Source organism: Rousettus aegyptiacus, unplaced genomic scaffold (assembly GCF_014176215.1).
Source record: "Rousettus aegyptiacus isolate mRouAeg1 unplaced genomic scaffold, mRouAeg1.p scaffold_m13_p_17, whole genome shotgun sequence".
Taxonomy (NCBI): Eukaryota; Metazoa; Chordata; class Mammalia; order Chiroptera; family Pteropodidae; genus Rousettus; species Rousettus aegyptiacus.
Genome location: NW_023416292.1, coordinates 44,448,935 through 44,465,849, shown reverse-complemented (window position 1 = coordinate 44,465,849; position 16,915 = coordinate 44,448,935). Strand labels below are relative to the sequence as shown.

At 42.0% G+C, this 16,915-nt stretch overlaps 1 protein-coding gene across 7 annotated transcripts in view; it reads right to left on the bottom strand.

The window, feature by feature from the left end:
• The window catches only part of CARMIL1 (capping protein regulator and myosin 1 linker 1), a 262,957-nt gene that overhangs the window by 193,291 nt on the left and 52,751 nt on the right, over positions 1-16,915 (bottom strand). Inside the window, exon 1 of one of the 7 annotated variants that reach the window (XM_036235258.1) lies at positions 11,673-12,513. The exons of the other annotated variants lie outside the window; for them this stretch is intronic. Within the exon in view, the coding sequence (XP_036091151.1) occupies positions 11,673-11,861 (189 nt within the window). The 5' untranslated portion in view covers positions 11,862-12,513. Of the gene's footprint in view, positions 1-11,672; positions 12,514-16,915 lie in introns of those variants that run through there. 7 annotated transcript variants of the gene reach the window in all.

Below are 16,915 nucleotides of genomic sequence, written 5' to 3'. Positions count from 1 at the left end.
ATCCCTCCAGATTCCACCTACCCTTCACAGTCCACTTGAAACCCCAAACAAGGCCTCTGTGCCACTCAGAGGGACCAATTCACAAAGATGTAAATGATGCTCCCTGGGCTGTGCAACATGGCGACTCTATTCCCAACTCCTCCATACAGTCTTTCCCATCCACACACCAGGCTGATATCCCTCTCTCTTTCGTGAATCTATACATGTACCTGTGGCCCTCACTTGAGTGTAAGTAAGCTTCTAGAAAGCAGAATAAACATTATATATTTCTTTAATACATAAGTCAACGATGCAGTCAGGCCTATGCTAAATGCTTTGTATGTATTATCTTATTTAATTCTCAAAATAATCCTATGAGAATCAAATACACCATTATCACCATTATGGGTAGCCACTATCACCATTTTCCAGTTTTACAGATGAGGTAGCTGAGACTTTGGTGGAGGTTACACAACTAGAAAGTGGCTGAGCCAGGATTCCGACTGGGGTCTATTTGATTCAAGGTATAAACAACATCTCGCCAGAAGATACTCAATAAAACCCGCTATGAAAGAAAACACACAAAACTCTGGTTCTACCTTCAGCTGGCCCTTTAGTGGTTCTTAGAATGGCTCCTAGCTTAGGATGGCTCACAGGCAGGGAGAGCCATGAGGCAGACAGATCTCAGAAGACTATCATCCCACATCAAGTGACTACATGACTCCATAAGAGTTATGCAAAATACAAAATATTCCTGTTTCTTCCTCCTAGGAGCATATCACGCAAACAGTTTGCAATTATTTTCCATATTTAACAGCCAGACCATTCATTCGTGTCTTTATATCTGACAACTGAATTCATCACCAGACCACACGCCCTCAAAAATAAACACGATTATGGAAAAGTTGGTCTGTTCCACTCTAATACATGTGTAATAACACTACTCTTACAGAACCCTGGAGCTACAGTCAAAAAGAACACTCTCTTCTCCTTTACCTCTCTTTCCTGCCCCCAAAGAAAAGATGTCTGAAGTACAACAAAAGGGCCCAGGTCCGCATTCTGAAATGAAAATCCCACACATAGAAAAGCATTAAGAAGGCCCCCTACTGAGCTAATTTCAAATATTTAATTCTATGTATAATTATATGCATACATACTTCATCACTGTTTTTTAATGAGGTTGGCTAAAATAGCAACGGCTTTTTTTTTTCACTTATTCTTATTTTAAGGTGCTTGTTTTTATGTCTACTGTCATAGTTTGCTGTGGAGCACTGGAGAGAGAGTCTGAGAAGCTTTAAAAAAGGAAACAAGGAAAAACAGCTCCCTGTAGATGGTACTCACGGGGAGAAAGGCCAGGAACTGAAGACACTGTTGGGAAGAAGACAACTCAAGGTAAGCAGCACCCCGTTCATAATCGGGAACCTTGACTGCAACCTCCTATCGTCAAGTAACATTTTGAGGTTTAAAAGCAAGAGGGTAAATGGCAGGGAGACAAAGCTGCTTCATCTGAAAGCACCTTTCGGTCTTCTTACACAAGTTTCCAAGTCAAGGGGAAGAGTCAACACCTAAGCAGAGACCAAGCTCCAGAGGTGGGGTTAGTAGCCAAGAAAGATTCTCTTAGTGAAAGAAGCTACCGTGAACCTCAGGCCTGGCCCTGCCAGGTGGGAAGTCAGCAGCTTATTTGGAAATTCACCACCTTGAAAGCACAGCAAGGGAGGAAGCAGTGAGAGGAGGCAGATGGTGGGTGGGGGCGGGGTTGGGGGTGGCACAGAAGCCACCCCCAGACAGCTGTGATGTCATAAAAATGCAGCAACCATACAGTGTGGAAACAGGAGCCTTAAGCATCTGATTAACTGAGAAGCAGCTGTGGTAATTTCTGAACTAACTTGGAAAAAAAAATCAAAATACAGTATTACATTCAACCGTTAAATAGACTGCTAGAACAATCAATGCGTTCGTTGGAAATAAAATTAAACCTTGTTCTAATGGTGTCTGTGGCACGGGGCCATGCTATGGGTAAAACTGGGGTATAATGAGTTCCCCGTCTGGGACTTCCCAAGAACAGAGCCCAAGATAGATCCACCCGATACTTAAACCCAGCCTAACTAGACTTAGTTATTTGAGCCTAAGTAGGGACTCCAAAAAATTCAGATAAACTTGGTTACTTGAACTCCTCCATTATAGCAAAAATAGAAAGAACCTGTAATCTAATCATGTAAAGGTTTTTAAACCAGCCAAAGTAACTGGCAAGTAGGACCATATGAAATTTTCCCTGCTAACATGGCAAAAACAAAACTCTCCTAACAGAATTGCTTCATTATCGTTTTAGTCATCTGCCGTGACAAAGTAACCATTTCAGCTAAAGCCGACCCGCTTCATTATCATTTTAACTCCTCACTGTAAAACAATAATTGTACCATTCTATACACCTATTTTGCCCAATTCAAAATTCTGGTCAAAAAAACGTGTCTGGGACAAGGAACAATGATATATGTTTGTTTAGTAAGGTTGTAGACATGCAAAAATCTCATTAATTCCACATCCAAATATTTCAACCATTTCTAAAGGGTAAGCAGAGGACTCGAGAGTAAAGACCACAGAATTTAAATATTTTAGTAGAAAGATTCGGAGTCTAAAATCGAACAGCCCTATGTTCTTGGTCATATACCGTATCGTTTGGCATCTGGTGTTCTGAGATCCTCAGGTTATATCTGGTTTGTCCCTAAAATGACTGCTCATCTTTGGTTCCATTTGTAAACACCAATCATATGTAGCTGGTGCTTACTAGGAGGTGCTAGCTATCTGCTAGATGAGTTCTAAGAGTGACGTGCTTGGCTAACAACCTAAATGGCTTCATAATTCTGTCTCAACCAGATCTCTGCAAGCAGCCTACTTTTTCTAGGGCAGGGTGATGAAAATTATTTCAAGAAATGGAAAAAGTTTGATTTAAGTAACTCAACTGAGGTGACTGCATACACGTCTCCCTTATCTCGTTCCTCTCCAAGCTTTATCCTCCAGGCATTCTTACACAGGACCAAAGCCCACGCAGCCACACTTCACATAGCTGGCGTCCTACAGGTACTGGAGGGAGGTGGGTGTTAGCCCCCTGCCCCCCAGGAGGTCTTTTCCAGCCATAGCAGCTGCAGCCACCCTCCAAACCCCTCCCCAAACCACTAAAACAGTACCAGGGAGACCAGGCCTTCCACCTCCCTCTACCCAACTTTGTCAAAGGCAACAGTGGTTTGTTTTTTTTTTTTGAATCAGAGTATATATTACTTAAAGTACCCCTAGAGCAATGTATAGTTCTTTTTCCATTCCTAGCACAAAATAAAACAGCCCAGAAAAGAAAAATTGAAAGCAGAAGTTTACCTCCATCATGATTCTCCGTACACCAAGAAAGCAAATGTCACTCACACACAGCAAACCTCACCGCCCCCCAACCCCAATCAAAACAGTGGCATCAGCTTTCCAAATGTAGGAGAGAAACAATTTTCACAATGGCAGCCAACGTGTGAAAATACTTTTATTGCAAAATTGAAGTGTCACTCAGCAAATACATGCTAGAATGCTAATAGGAGCAATTACATAGGTGGTTATGCAAACACTGAACTCCTGCTTCCATTTGGCAGAAGTATAAACATTTCTAGGATAGTATGCAAGGTTCAGTTACCCGGATCTGCTGGTTAATTTCCTTTACATCTGAAGGAGCTCCCCCAAAGTTAATCATTTTCCATCGGACAAGTCACAGCTAGGAACATGTTCCCCATAGGCCAGAAAAGACCGCATTTGTACTAAACTGACTCAACAATTTTAAATGAGAATCTTACCAGTAGTTGACCCATGCAGACATGATCATTCTGTCCTATAACTTAATTCATCACAATTTTACTCTTGAAAACATTTGCTTATTCAAATTATATCCACTGAGATCTAACATATGCCAGGCACCATTTTAAGGAGGCTCATGTTCTAGCAGGGAAAACCATTCACAGGCACATAAATAAGGGCATGTTAGATACCCATCGACATGTGATGGAGAAAAAGAATGCAAGGAAGGAGAATGGGTGGGGGTGGGGTGTTGTAATTTTAAATATCAGAGAATACGAGAGTGAAACGAAAATATTGTGATTGTACAGAGACCTGAAGAAGGTGAGGGAATAAGCCAAGCCAGGTGGAAATCTTGGGAAAGAGTTTACCAGACAAGGAACAGCTAATTCAAAAACTCTGAAAGAGAAGAATGTCTGAGGAATTCAATGATCAACAAAAATGTCCATTTTGCTAATTGTTTCATATTCTTGTTTAAAAGTGTATCCAACACAGAGATTTCAAAATGCTTCATTGTTTTCTAGTATTTGGAGTCCTCTCTTAAATATATAGCATCTGACGGTACTGTGATTCATGTATGTTTTGCTTTCTCACCACTCTACGTGCAGTGATAGTGTCTAGTTTGCAGCGAATTAAGTTCCAAAGGCTCAGGGAGCATGTTTAGCACCCCAACAACCAAAGCTAGCAGCCCAAGCACAGCCTTCGATATGCTGCAAGTCAAAGATGCCTACATACCAACTCACCAAATGGTGTGCAAGGATCACGACCTTCATCCCCTACACTGTAACCATCCTCATTAGTTGGGCTGTTCAGGTGTCAAGGTGGTGACAGGTGGGCACAGAAAACTCTGAAAATGGTATTCAGCCCAAAATAGAGCTGGAGGGAAAAAAAAAGTACTCAACCTCTGTCCTTACATAATAGTAACGTGACTCAATCTTTTCTTAAAAGTTACAATTGAAAAAGGAAAAGAAAAAGCATAAGAAACCTCATTTTGAATACATATTTCCCAAAATTCTTATTTTGAGAAAAGGAGAACTGTTTACATAAAAGAACAGAATGTGAGTTCCCAGATCCCGGAGGAAGGTCAGGTCTGAGTCAAAGGAGCCAAGGCTGAGAGTATCTGGGCTCCCTGCCTGGTCCACAAGCTGTGCGGCCTTGGGTATGCCTTCACTTTTCAGAGGTTTCACCTCATCCATGGAAGATAATTCAAAGTCCCTACAGTGTAAGATTTTTCTAAAGATTGGAAACAGCAGGTTTAAAGTGGCCAGCGTGTAAAAAGGCCAATCTCAAAAGATTACTGCTGTGATTCCATTTATAAAGCATGCTTGAAATGACAATTACAGAGATGGAGAAAGATCAGTGGTTGTCAGGGTTGGGGAGAGGAGAAGGAAGAGTTGGCTATGAGTACAGAAGGGATATAGGAGGGATCCTAGTAATGGGACTATTCTGTATCCTGACTGCGGATTTTCACACGTGAGAAAACTGCACAGAAGTAAACACACACAAGCATTCATCAGACATGTAAATCCTATGCAATCTAAATAAGGCTGACAATTGTATCAGTGCTAATTTCTTGATCGTAATATGGTTATGTAACATGTTATTACAAGGAAATTGGGTAAAAAATATATAGGATCTCTCAATGTCCGTTCTTACAACTGCACATGAATCTACGATGATCTCAAATGAGTGTTTTTAAAATCTCATCACCTTAAACAATGCCTGGAGTGTTACGAATGCTCCATACGGGGCACATGGGGCAAGTGATCCTCACCTGTAGACCAGAACTGCAGGTTCCTCCTTCCCACTTTAGACTTTGTACCCGAGTGAGCACACAGGTGAAGTGCCTTTTCCTGATTTAAGTCTCTCAGTTGAGAAACGTGCTTCTTTCTGGCTCGTGTAATAAAGGCTATCACCACCATTATTGTTGGACCCAGCTCTTCACACTAATATTCAGGTGAATTATAAACACTTTTTTGGAAACCAATGGAGAAACTTATTAACAAGAATCCACTGACCACAACGTGTAAAGACTATTTTATCTCTGAATAATAAACATATTTGTGCTAATATAAAAGAGTCCTCTAAAGAGTTGAAAAAATACTTTCATGATGTAGAGCAGCATTTTCCAAAGTGTTCTTCAAGGAACACCAGTCCCCTGAGAAGCTATGAAATAATTTAAAAATAAGCAAAAGATACATAATCAAATAAATTTGGGAAATACCACATAGTGTGTTCCCTCTGGCAGCTCTAGTAGAAAAGAAAATTCCCATCCAACTTCATGTAACCCATCTTTCCCCAAATTTATTTGATCACAAAATCATTTTATTATACCAGAGAAACGCTCCCAAGGTCTATAATTTGGAAAGTCTATCTACATCGGTTAGCTACTCCCTACCCGAATTTCTACATCTATTACACTTTGGAAGAGAAATGTATGGTTTTTCTATAGCTAGTACAGTGGTTTTAACTGCATGCAGTTGGCCTTCAATAAACGTTTGCTGAACTAAAGTCAATGTAAGTACAATTACAGGATGACAACTGAGAGCACAGGAGAAGTGACTTTTCCTGATTTAAGTCTCTCAGTTGAGAAAAGAGCTTCTTTCTGGCAGTTACGCAGAAACTTTCTGATACAAAGGTTTTATATGATGCCGGTGGTCTCCTGAGGGTCCGCTCCACTCATGACAAAAACAGCAGTTTACAACGTGATGGGATTACAAGAAATAAACTCATGGAAATAATAAGCTCATGACTAAAGATATCCGTACTCAAAACTATAGGTCCTGAAATTCCTTTAGCAGGATGTAGAGGTTTTCATACTAAAATAAGAAAAGGCTCTAAATGTAATTCTCCCTGGAAGAGGTAACAAGTTAAATTTAAGTCATTTTATAAGATGACTTAAGGTTAAAGTCATACGAATGAATTCCAAATGTCAATGAACTTGCTGAGGTGAGGCTTGGATGGGGCACAAGAAGGAAGGCGAAGACCATAGATCCTGGGGAAGAACAGGAGAAGAGAAAAAGAGAGGCAGAAATGATCAAAAACAAGCTTCATTCCATTCACAGGTCTGTCCAGGCCAAAGACACTGCTTTGCAATCGCACATTTCCATTGATAGGAATAAGCCCTGTTCCAATTTACAGAAGCATTAATTAACTACACAATTAAACCATATATTCAGAATATTTTTAAAAAGAGGTTAATCAGGATAATAAGTAGGAGAAAAATTAGGGATTTTCCAAAAAAAAAAAAAAACAAAATATTTGAAGAATACACACTTCAAAATTAGCTCTATTACAGCAATATTCTAATGTTAAGATCTGGGAAAAAAGAATTTCTCATGAATTCATGAGGTACTGAAAAAAAATGTCTCAATCACTAGAGGATAACAGAGTGATCTCACTGAGTACTCCACTCCAAAGGCACACTCGTGCATTTTAGGAACACTTCCAACACGTCTGAAACGAGTTTCAGATAAAACTTCTACTTAACCAGGAGCGCTTTGCTTCCCAAGCATTCCAGCGCTTCCAGGTTGCTGAGCAAAACAGCAATGGGGCAGACATTCCACTCCAATTAATAATCCTAACGTCACGGGCATACGGCTGCAGGCATATCCATTCCTCGATAGGAAACAAAGCTAGGTCTAGTCATAATGCTTCACACGAACTAAGATGTCAGCGGACAGGTGTCACTCTGTCCCTCTGCTTTGCTTTCTCAGCGGTCCTCCCCTACAGTGTCACAGGGCCAAATCCTTCCTCTTGGCTACAATAATTCGAGCAGTTTTTACCTTGGCTGTCTAGGACTTCTCTCGCTGACCCAGAAAATCAAACAAAGAAAAAATTACGCATTTTGGTGAAAAGAAATATTTTCTGGTAATCTAGCTAAATTTGACACCACAACAACAAAAGTGCCCACGGTTTAGCAAAGAGCCCAATGAGATTCCAGAACACAAGGCTCCTACAGACTAAACAAGTTGGAGATGAGAAAGTCAGCAGAAAAATTCTAAATCCGCCCGCTGAGCAAGTGAAATTCCATAGTAATGGTCTGTGAAAGTTTTCTTAGGAGCTCACATGTCTGTTATATTCTCACCCTTTGCTATATGATGTTCTTATTTCAAAGAAAGTGAATCTGTTCCTTCCCCCTCTTACCCTCCTCCGCTCAGACACACAGGAAATAATGACTTTCCTGAATTCCTTTTAACACTGATGGAAGGAGGGAAAACTTGAGTACTTTTATTCCTAATCCAACGCTCTATTAATAGGCTTTTAAATGCTGCACAATTTTTAAAATAACTAAGTGGGAAGACAGTGAACAATGACCGTATTGTAGGCTCCCGCCCCCGCCCCTCAGAGGCTGAATGACGGCTTATCTGGAGGCCCTTTGGACACTGACACCTGCGACATGAAGGCCCTGCCTAACTGCAAAATAAAGTCCTGCTTTACTCCTGTAATATGACCAAGTTCATTAGGTCAATCACGCCATGTGCTAAAATAAGTAAAAACTTTTTTCACTTCAAAAAAAGTGCTTTCACTTTTTTTAAAAGGATAAACCATTCAGCCAGATTTGGCCAAACCCTCAATTTACACTGGTCCAAACACCCCTAAGAGAAGAGCCAGACTCAAAGGCTTCAAAAATGAGGACAAAGCCTCTGGGTGGTCCCCTTACCCCCACTGCACTTAGCAGGGTGCTCAAAGGAAGTGATTCCTGTTTCAGTTCTTGCTGCAACACTGAAGGGAAGGCAATCCCAGCATCAGGGGAGAAAAACAGGCATGCCACTGAGCTGATGCCTGCTGTGTCATCAGAGTGCCTCCTCGCCAATTCCACACCCCACACACCCGAAACGCTAGACTTAGCCAAGAGGCTGTGTGCCTGCCCCAAGTCTCCCTCTGCCGAGTATCTTCATGTTTGTCTTCGAGCACCCAGCCAGCTCAATGGCCGATGCTTCTGCCTTTCTTGGGCCATGACAAATCTGCCAGGAGCTCCTCATCGCCAGGCAGAAAGAGCCTCAGTGAGCTCAGAGAAGCCACCTGCCTGTCACGTGGTTCTCAAACACCAGCTCACTGACAGCACATTAAAGTCTTCCAGCAGCAGGACTTAATGGTGTTAGCATAAATCCGGGAGTCCAAGCCCTTCCAGCTTCCCCTCTGGCCAGCATGGAGGAGCCTGAGCCCCAGCAGCATTCATAGCCTTCTGCCCAGCAACAAAGAACCAAGGGGGAGCCTTACCTTTACAGCACCCAAGAAGCCTGTGAGCACAGAACCCCCACACCCATCCTGTCAGAAAAGGACAAACCATGATCCCAACAATAGATACACACACAACACAGAACAAATCACATGTAGCATGATTATGCATTCATATTTAGACCCCAAAACTGGGAGAAACAATCAGTATTCTTGGCCATAGCAACCATATCATAAAACTGCCATCCTAAGAGATTTCTATAGCATGATGCCTGATAGGAATCACATATGACTAACACGTGATTGTTGTTCCTATCTTGGACCTTCCTTGCGCCATTTTATTTCTTAAATTGCTTATATACTAAGTTCCACCATTTTGCAGTGTGTTTCCTTGCATTATGTCTCTGACGTGCATGGCATATGCTGCCACCGTCTGCTAGGGGACCAGCCTTGAACAGTTATGGATTCTCAGATAAGAAGCTAGTGACTTACACTTGCTTGATGCATCACTTCCTTGTAATGAGAACATAACTCTGCCCTAAATTTAAATAGTCCATGATATGCTTTATAAATATTGTAATGTTTAAGTATGATAGGCACGATGTTCTTTATAAGCTTTCTAATTTTTATTCTTATTTATCTATAGCATGTGCTCTAACCTCCAGAAAAGAGAAACTCCTACATATTTTTCACACATCACATTAAAGCAATAACACCTCTCCTACCCTTCACATTCCTACTTTGTTTCTACTGTCCATCTCACATGACCAGAAATGAAAGTTTAAGAATTACAATGCTTCACCCAGAAATGAAATCCCTCTTTTATTCCATGCAAGAAAATTAACAGCCAATATAACACTGTTTGAAGGTAACAGCCAAGATGCAACATATATAGGATTGGTACACATATAAGTGTTTTTTTTTAACCAATATTATTTTTATTACCAACAAGTTTTTTAACTCACATAAGGTACCTCTGTGAGACCCCTTATATGGACAAACCCAGCAAACAAAACAAGTTGGTCCAAATTTGAGGTCTAAAACCTTATAAATAGCTCAGTTTTAACTAAAAAGTTTCATCCTGCCCTGGCATATATCTACAAGTATATGACTGTGAAGTCCAAGACAATCACAGCTAGAAATTGGAAGCGTTCATAACATTCTACCAAAACACAGTGGACCCGTCATGCTACATTAGTCCATCCTTAGTGGGTAAAGTGAAATATTTGCACCTTAACTTCATTTACCACCCACTTAAGGAAGTAGTTCCAGCTTATTTCCTTAAGCACAAAATTACAGGCTGTTCCCCCTGAGCTGGGAATCATACTCCTACTCAGGATGGACGGTGAGCAATAGCTTCTCAAGGCTTATTAAACACTAAACAATTAGAATATCAACACCATGAACATCTATGTGCTTTTAGGCTATGTTGAGTTTTTGTGGCACATATTTGGAAACCTGAAATATCAAGTGCTTTTGCAACTGTGAAAAAAAAAAAAAAAAGAATCTGACAAGAACCACCCTAACTAGGAAATCCCAATTATCCAATTTAACAGTTTATTCTAGAGAAGAGTCCTCCTGGGGATAATTCGCTCCTCAACCCTTACAGGTGGCTACAAAAATAACACAACCGCATCTCAGAACACAGGCTTCATCCCACCAGACAGATAATTCCACTAAAATTGCAATTCTCAAGTAAGGACGAACCCACCTGCACAGATAAGAGTTGGAAGTAAGGAAAAGGCTGAGGTTAAAGGGTCCCTGGAGAGGATTCCATTTTCCCTCCATTTCCTGAAGCCTGCACAAATAGTATCTTTCAAAAAGCAAGTCAGCGGGACAGACCACAGATTGCCAGGGTGTCTGTCTGGTAAACACAAATTAATGCCTAATTCATGAATTCAAGAAACCACATAAGAGTCTAGCAGCGGAAAGCCCAATTAACTCAAAATCAAACAACACCCAACACCTGTGATCCAGTCCCAGCAAGGTAAGGGCCTGGATGCCGGGGGCAGTAAGAAATAAGGGAGCTGCCACAGCAGCTAGTCGAGAGGGAGAAATGCCAGAGAAAAAAAGCCCTGTCCATATTTCCATGCGGCGACCTGTGCTAAGCTCAGAGAATATTCAACTGAGTTATTTGGTGAGGTCTGTAGCCTATTGAGTGAGAATTTTTGCTGCCCTCAAAAAACATTTCTCCTCTTTAAACCAAACTCCAGCTATTCAAACCCCACGCTGACTTCCAGCTAGGGAGCTTTTAAATGTGGTATGAAACGGGGGCTAATTCACTGAATGGCTGGTTTAGTAGTCTTAGAGAGAGGACAGTCTGGCCAGAGGAGCCTCTGTCCTGTACGATAAGCTTCAGCAGGAGCATTTGGTAGGAAGGGGACGAGCAGCAGGGCAAAGGTGTGCAATAAAGACCTATATCAGCAGACAGGGTGACAAGGTTCTGGAGATTCAGGGCACAATGATGTGAATGCATTCAACACTACTGAATTGCACACTTAAAAATGGTTCAAATGGTAAATTTTTTACCATAAATTTTTTAAAAATTTTAAAAGATACCCAGTAGGAATAGCATCCCGCACTGCAGAGAAAGCAAAAGAGGAAAAGACAAGTCCAGATGATAGCAGACATTTACTCGGAAAGGTTTTGAGGCACTTATTTGTGGACAGACAGAAAACACAGGTTACCTGGAGGAAGGTGGTATTCCTGGCATCGTGTCCCAAACATGTAGGACATAACAGGGACACTCGAGGCACTGAAAGTTCCTTCCTCCGCTCATTCGCATCGTCATAATGTGAGAAGCACCTAGAATCTCTGCACTGATTCCGAAGTCCCACATAGGAAACCAAAGGGCTGATGAGCCCCAGAGGTGACATCCTCTGACGGCTCTGCCTTTGGACTCTGGCTCTGACGGCTGGTCCGAGAGTGTTATGTTCTAATCTACATCCCTTGGGAACATCTGGAAAAGAGGGTCTGTCAGCAGACCTGCTGACTAGAGGGATCAGGACGACGTTCCACAGACATGTGAGTGTGGGAGAGACTGGCCAAGAAAATCCCTGCCAGGCTTAAAACTATGTCCGTGAGTAGAAGCTCCAGGGGTGAGATTTCAGTCAAAGTAAGGGAGAATTTTTGAATGACTCAAGATCTGCAAAATTAGCCTCTCTCTCTCTCTGAGTTATGCAACCAGGAATGTTGGAGTAGAAGTTCTTGAGTAGGTGAGACACTGGGCTAAGCCCTTCCCAGCTCAGGTTTCTGTAGTGTATTAGTTAGGAATGTGTTTGGCTACAAATATGAGAAAACCCAAACACGTTTTTATCTTTTCACTCTGCCATCCTTCGTGTGCTTTTATCTTCACATTTGTCTCCTCCAGGCTCAAGGCCATTGAAGGCAGAAGAAACTGAACACAGGCAGGGACAGCTCCTGTCTCAGAAAACACAGAGCCCTGGCAGACTTCCACTTACATTTTATTGGCCAGAATGAATCACATGGCTGTCTCTAAACCAGGCTTTCTCGGCCTCAGCCTGATAACTCTTTGTTGTTCAGGACTGGCCTGTGCTTGACAGGATATCTACCAGCAGCCCTGGCCTCTACCCACAGAGGCCACTAGCACCCCCAGCTGTGCTCATCAAAAATGTCTCCAGACATTGCCAAACCTCCCCAGGAAGGCAGAACAGTCCCTGGTTGAGAACCACTCTTAGACTAATCACCATTCTATAGGCTAAGAAGAAGAGGGTGGTAATGGAGCTGTCAGCCCACCCACAGTGCCTGCCCCAAATGCTCTACATATATTTCTTAAATGTTTTCTCATGAGCACACTTGCTACTATGTTAAGTATGTTGGAACATTTAAGAGACACATATGAAGTGCCCACAACTTGGAAGTACTCACAATTATGTTGAAAAATCAAGATCGATGCCCATGAAACAATCAGGAAAAAAAAAATGCAATGTAAAGGGCTTAAACCACAGAGAGAGGCCAGCCATCTTCTAGTTGGTTCAGATTGGGAAGAATAAAAGTACATAAAATTTTAACCTAAAATCCTAAATAAAAATGTCACTTCCAAGGTGGAACTTGCATTTGAAGATGAGGAATTCTTAGACAAGTGGCAGGAGAGAAGGAAAACTACATAAGCAGAGGTCACATAGTAATAAGCAAGGTTAAAAAGCTCAGGAGCTACTCTGCGACAGACCCGGGTTCTGGCAGCCTCAAGCCTGAGACTGGGCAAGTTATTTGGCCTCCATGCACCTCATTTTTATTACCTGTAAAATGAGGATAATGACAGCATCTCTCTCCTAGGGTTGTTGAGAGGATCAACTAAGAGGAAATAATTATGAGAGTATCTGGCAAATAGTAAGCAATCAGTTTTGGTTTCTATTATTACTGTGATTATTATATAGTTATAACATATTACTTAATATAATAATATAATTCAGGAGGAGAGCTTACCTGTTAAGAATCAGAGGATTCTTATTGCAAAGTGGCTGTCACATACTAAGCAAGACAACCAGAACCTACAGTCAGTGGGTAAAGTCAGGCTCCTGAGGGCCATGAAATACTGGCCACATCCAAGCAGGACAGCAGGACCAACGTGAAAACACACCTACCAAGACATGGTGGCAGGGTGGATGGTTGGAATATGCAGGTGATTTCCAGTGAATACCATGGCCAGTAGCCATGGTCAGGGTAGTAATGACTTTCCATGTTATAAAGAAGTTTTAGCCTGCAAAGCATGTCTATATATACTATCGGAGTAATCTGCATGTAATAAGCCTGTCCATCAATAATACAGAGCTACTCTAGCAAGGAGTTCTACTAGTCATTTGAAAGTCACTGCCAAGCAAAGTCAATCTGTGGAAAGAAGTGGGAGATACAAGACTTGCCTTCCGGTTGAGCAAGAAACACGATGTGAGCCAGAGAATGATTAATGTGGTATCTTTAATAGGTTTAAGGGAACATAGACAAGCTTTAAAAACACATTTCTAATCTATGTACTCTTATCTGCAAGCAGATCACCCATGGGCCTTCAGAGTCCCAAACTCCAAGTTTCTGGGTCCCAATTCCTTTATGACCTAGAAGAGATAAAGGACACACAACAACTGCCACTTCTTCCTGGTGCCTTGCTCTCCCACTTAGGGCTTCCCTAGCAGTTAACTAGTGCAGATGCTCCCAGGGTTTACACACTAATCTTCTACTACATTTAATAAGTTCCATAAGCACAAAATAATAGTTTAAAGATGCGGAAAACTTAGCCTTGTCTTAAAGAAAGAAAAAAATCGCAAAGTACCCTTGTGTGTGCCTGAAAACTGCAAAGGGAGGGGGCAAGATGATGCACAGGTGGGTATCTCCTACCACATGGTTCTGGGTTCTGGTCACTATGCCCTCCTTATCCTCATCATCATCCTCACCTGTACAGTTCCTGGCATCTGGGATCATTTACGGGGCAATGCACTGATCACTTTATACTGTACCCACGGCCATGCTCCCAACTTCTTTAAAAATTCAAGGTGTCCAATACTTTCTAAAACAGAGTATCTGTCATCTACTCCACTGCTGGGTTTCAATAAATATTGAGCATCAACAGAGAAAAGACTGATCTCCTTAAAATACAAACCTGTGCCTTGAAAGCAGTGAATGGGAAAAAGTCCATTTATAAATGTTTGCTGGTAGATCTAATATGACATCACATAAGCAAGAAGGTCTCTTTTCTTGAGTTTTGGGGGCAGCCTTCCTCCTAGCGCACAGAAGAAGTAAGTGAAATTTTTTCATACTACCAGGAATGATAATTAAACAGAAGTAAAAAATTATTCACTGTACTAACACTGCATCCTCGATATTACACTGGGCATTTTACACACACTATTACCCAAATCTTCACACAACAGGGTAACTCCCCACTGTCCTTATTTTATAGTACGAAACTGTGAGGCTCAGAGAGGTTAAATAATTGACCCAAGATTAAGTAGAAGAGATTGAATTCCACCCAGCAACTTCCTGACCATGCTCTGACCACTGTACACACATCATCAAGACAGCTAAATAAGTCAGACAGCAACTTTGCATCCATCTAAATGCACCAAAAACACTACAGTGAGCAGTTAGGTACAAACTTTACTAAAGCCAAGAACTATGAAAACCATTTCCCATTCGGTCTGTCCACATTTGTTCTTGGTACTTTACCAAAGCTCAGAGAACAGGCTGGTCTCCATCATACACTGCAGAATTGTGAACCACTCTGTCCAAACGAAACACAATGGGGACCAAGTATAAAGTTTAAATTTTCTTGTAGCCACATTTTTAAAAAGTAAAAAAAGGAAGATGAAATTAACAATTTATTTTCTTTCACTTAATTTTTCCAGAATGTCATTAAAACATGTCATCAATATAAAAGTTGTTGAGACATTCTGCATTCTTTCTTTCGCAGTAAGCCTCTGACATGAGTGTGTACCTGACACAGCACCTCTCGCTTCAGACTAGCACACTTCAAGTGCTCAGCAGCCACCTATGACCTACAGCTGCCATACCGGGCACATGGATCCCAACCCTTAGATTTCCATACGTGCAACGCCCCTTTAGTAACTGGCTCCACGTCTCCATAACGATCAGAAAAGGGAGTGCTCTAGTCTTGTTTCTCTACTTACACACTCCTGAGCTGAGATTACATGGACACAGAGCAGCAGTATCTGAAATCCCGCCACTGTCACTTCCATTTAATTCTTTAAATGTGTGCTTTGAGTTGTGTTCTAACAATAATGCCCCTGAAAGGAACAGTACTCTAAGCATACAATATCCAGCATTAAGCTTAGGCTACATAAAAGGGAGGGTGGGGCACCATAGACAAAATGAGATGGCTAACTGATGTCACAAGTCCCTGTCCCAAATTCCCTTTTCCTCAACAACTTGGAGGAGTTATGAAGTAAATAACTCCTTATCAAGAAAAACTATGGTCAAGAAACACGAAAAGAAAACCACTTGGGCTTCGCTGATTTCCAACCTAATACCCTAAGGCTAACGCTCCAAACTCAAATGCCCACAGGACCCGGAGCAGGCCCACAATGAGCCTGTGCCCATCTGAGGGACAGCCCTGACTCCAGACTTGAGACCAGGCTATGTGGGAAGGTGGCCCCAGTGTTACCAGGTCACCTGATTTCTGGAGAGAAGTTGCAAATCTAGATTTTCAGGTTCATCGCCTCATTTTTAACTGTTAGCAACTCACATAATATATTAAATAACCATGTACAGCCAAATAGGAAGTGATGGCAAACCGGATGCCATCTTGGGGAACAAGTATGCAAACTCTGGTATTTGTGGGACACAGTAAAGACACACAAAGACTAAGCACGGAATGACCTCGAGAAGAATTTATACTCGGCCCTCCTCCTCCTGTTATCCTCACTGCCCTCCAGGAGTCAAGCTCCCTTTCACACTAGGAGGAGCACAGACAGCACGGACTTGCTGCAACCCTCCTGGGCACCTTCATCTGTACAATGATTTAGGCCAGGGCGGCATCAGGAGGGGCACAATCCGGCGTGAACCAGAATATTCTTTCTCACAGAGAAGGGAGAGCCACCCCTCAAGGCCACATGAACATCCTGGTCAGTGACCAGACCCAGGGCAGCAAGAGCCACCAATTTCTTAAAAAGAAGCCAAAAAATATAGCTTTTCCTGGAAAACATCCTAATTGTTAAATGTAGAACTAATTCACATCGTATTTCCAACACTACATGAGCCAGAGTGGGCCCATAGGGCCACCCCTCTGTGGCCCCTGAATCAGGACACCTCTAAAGTCACACTGAGACCCAGCACTCTGGACACCTCCAACCTGGACATTCCCCCGACTTCACTGAGCATGAACTTAGCCCACTTCTTCCGCCCACATAAGCTTGAAGAAAGGCTCCACTGGATGGAGATGAGGAGAAAGGGGACTAAAGGA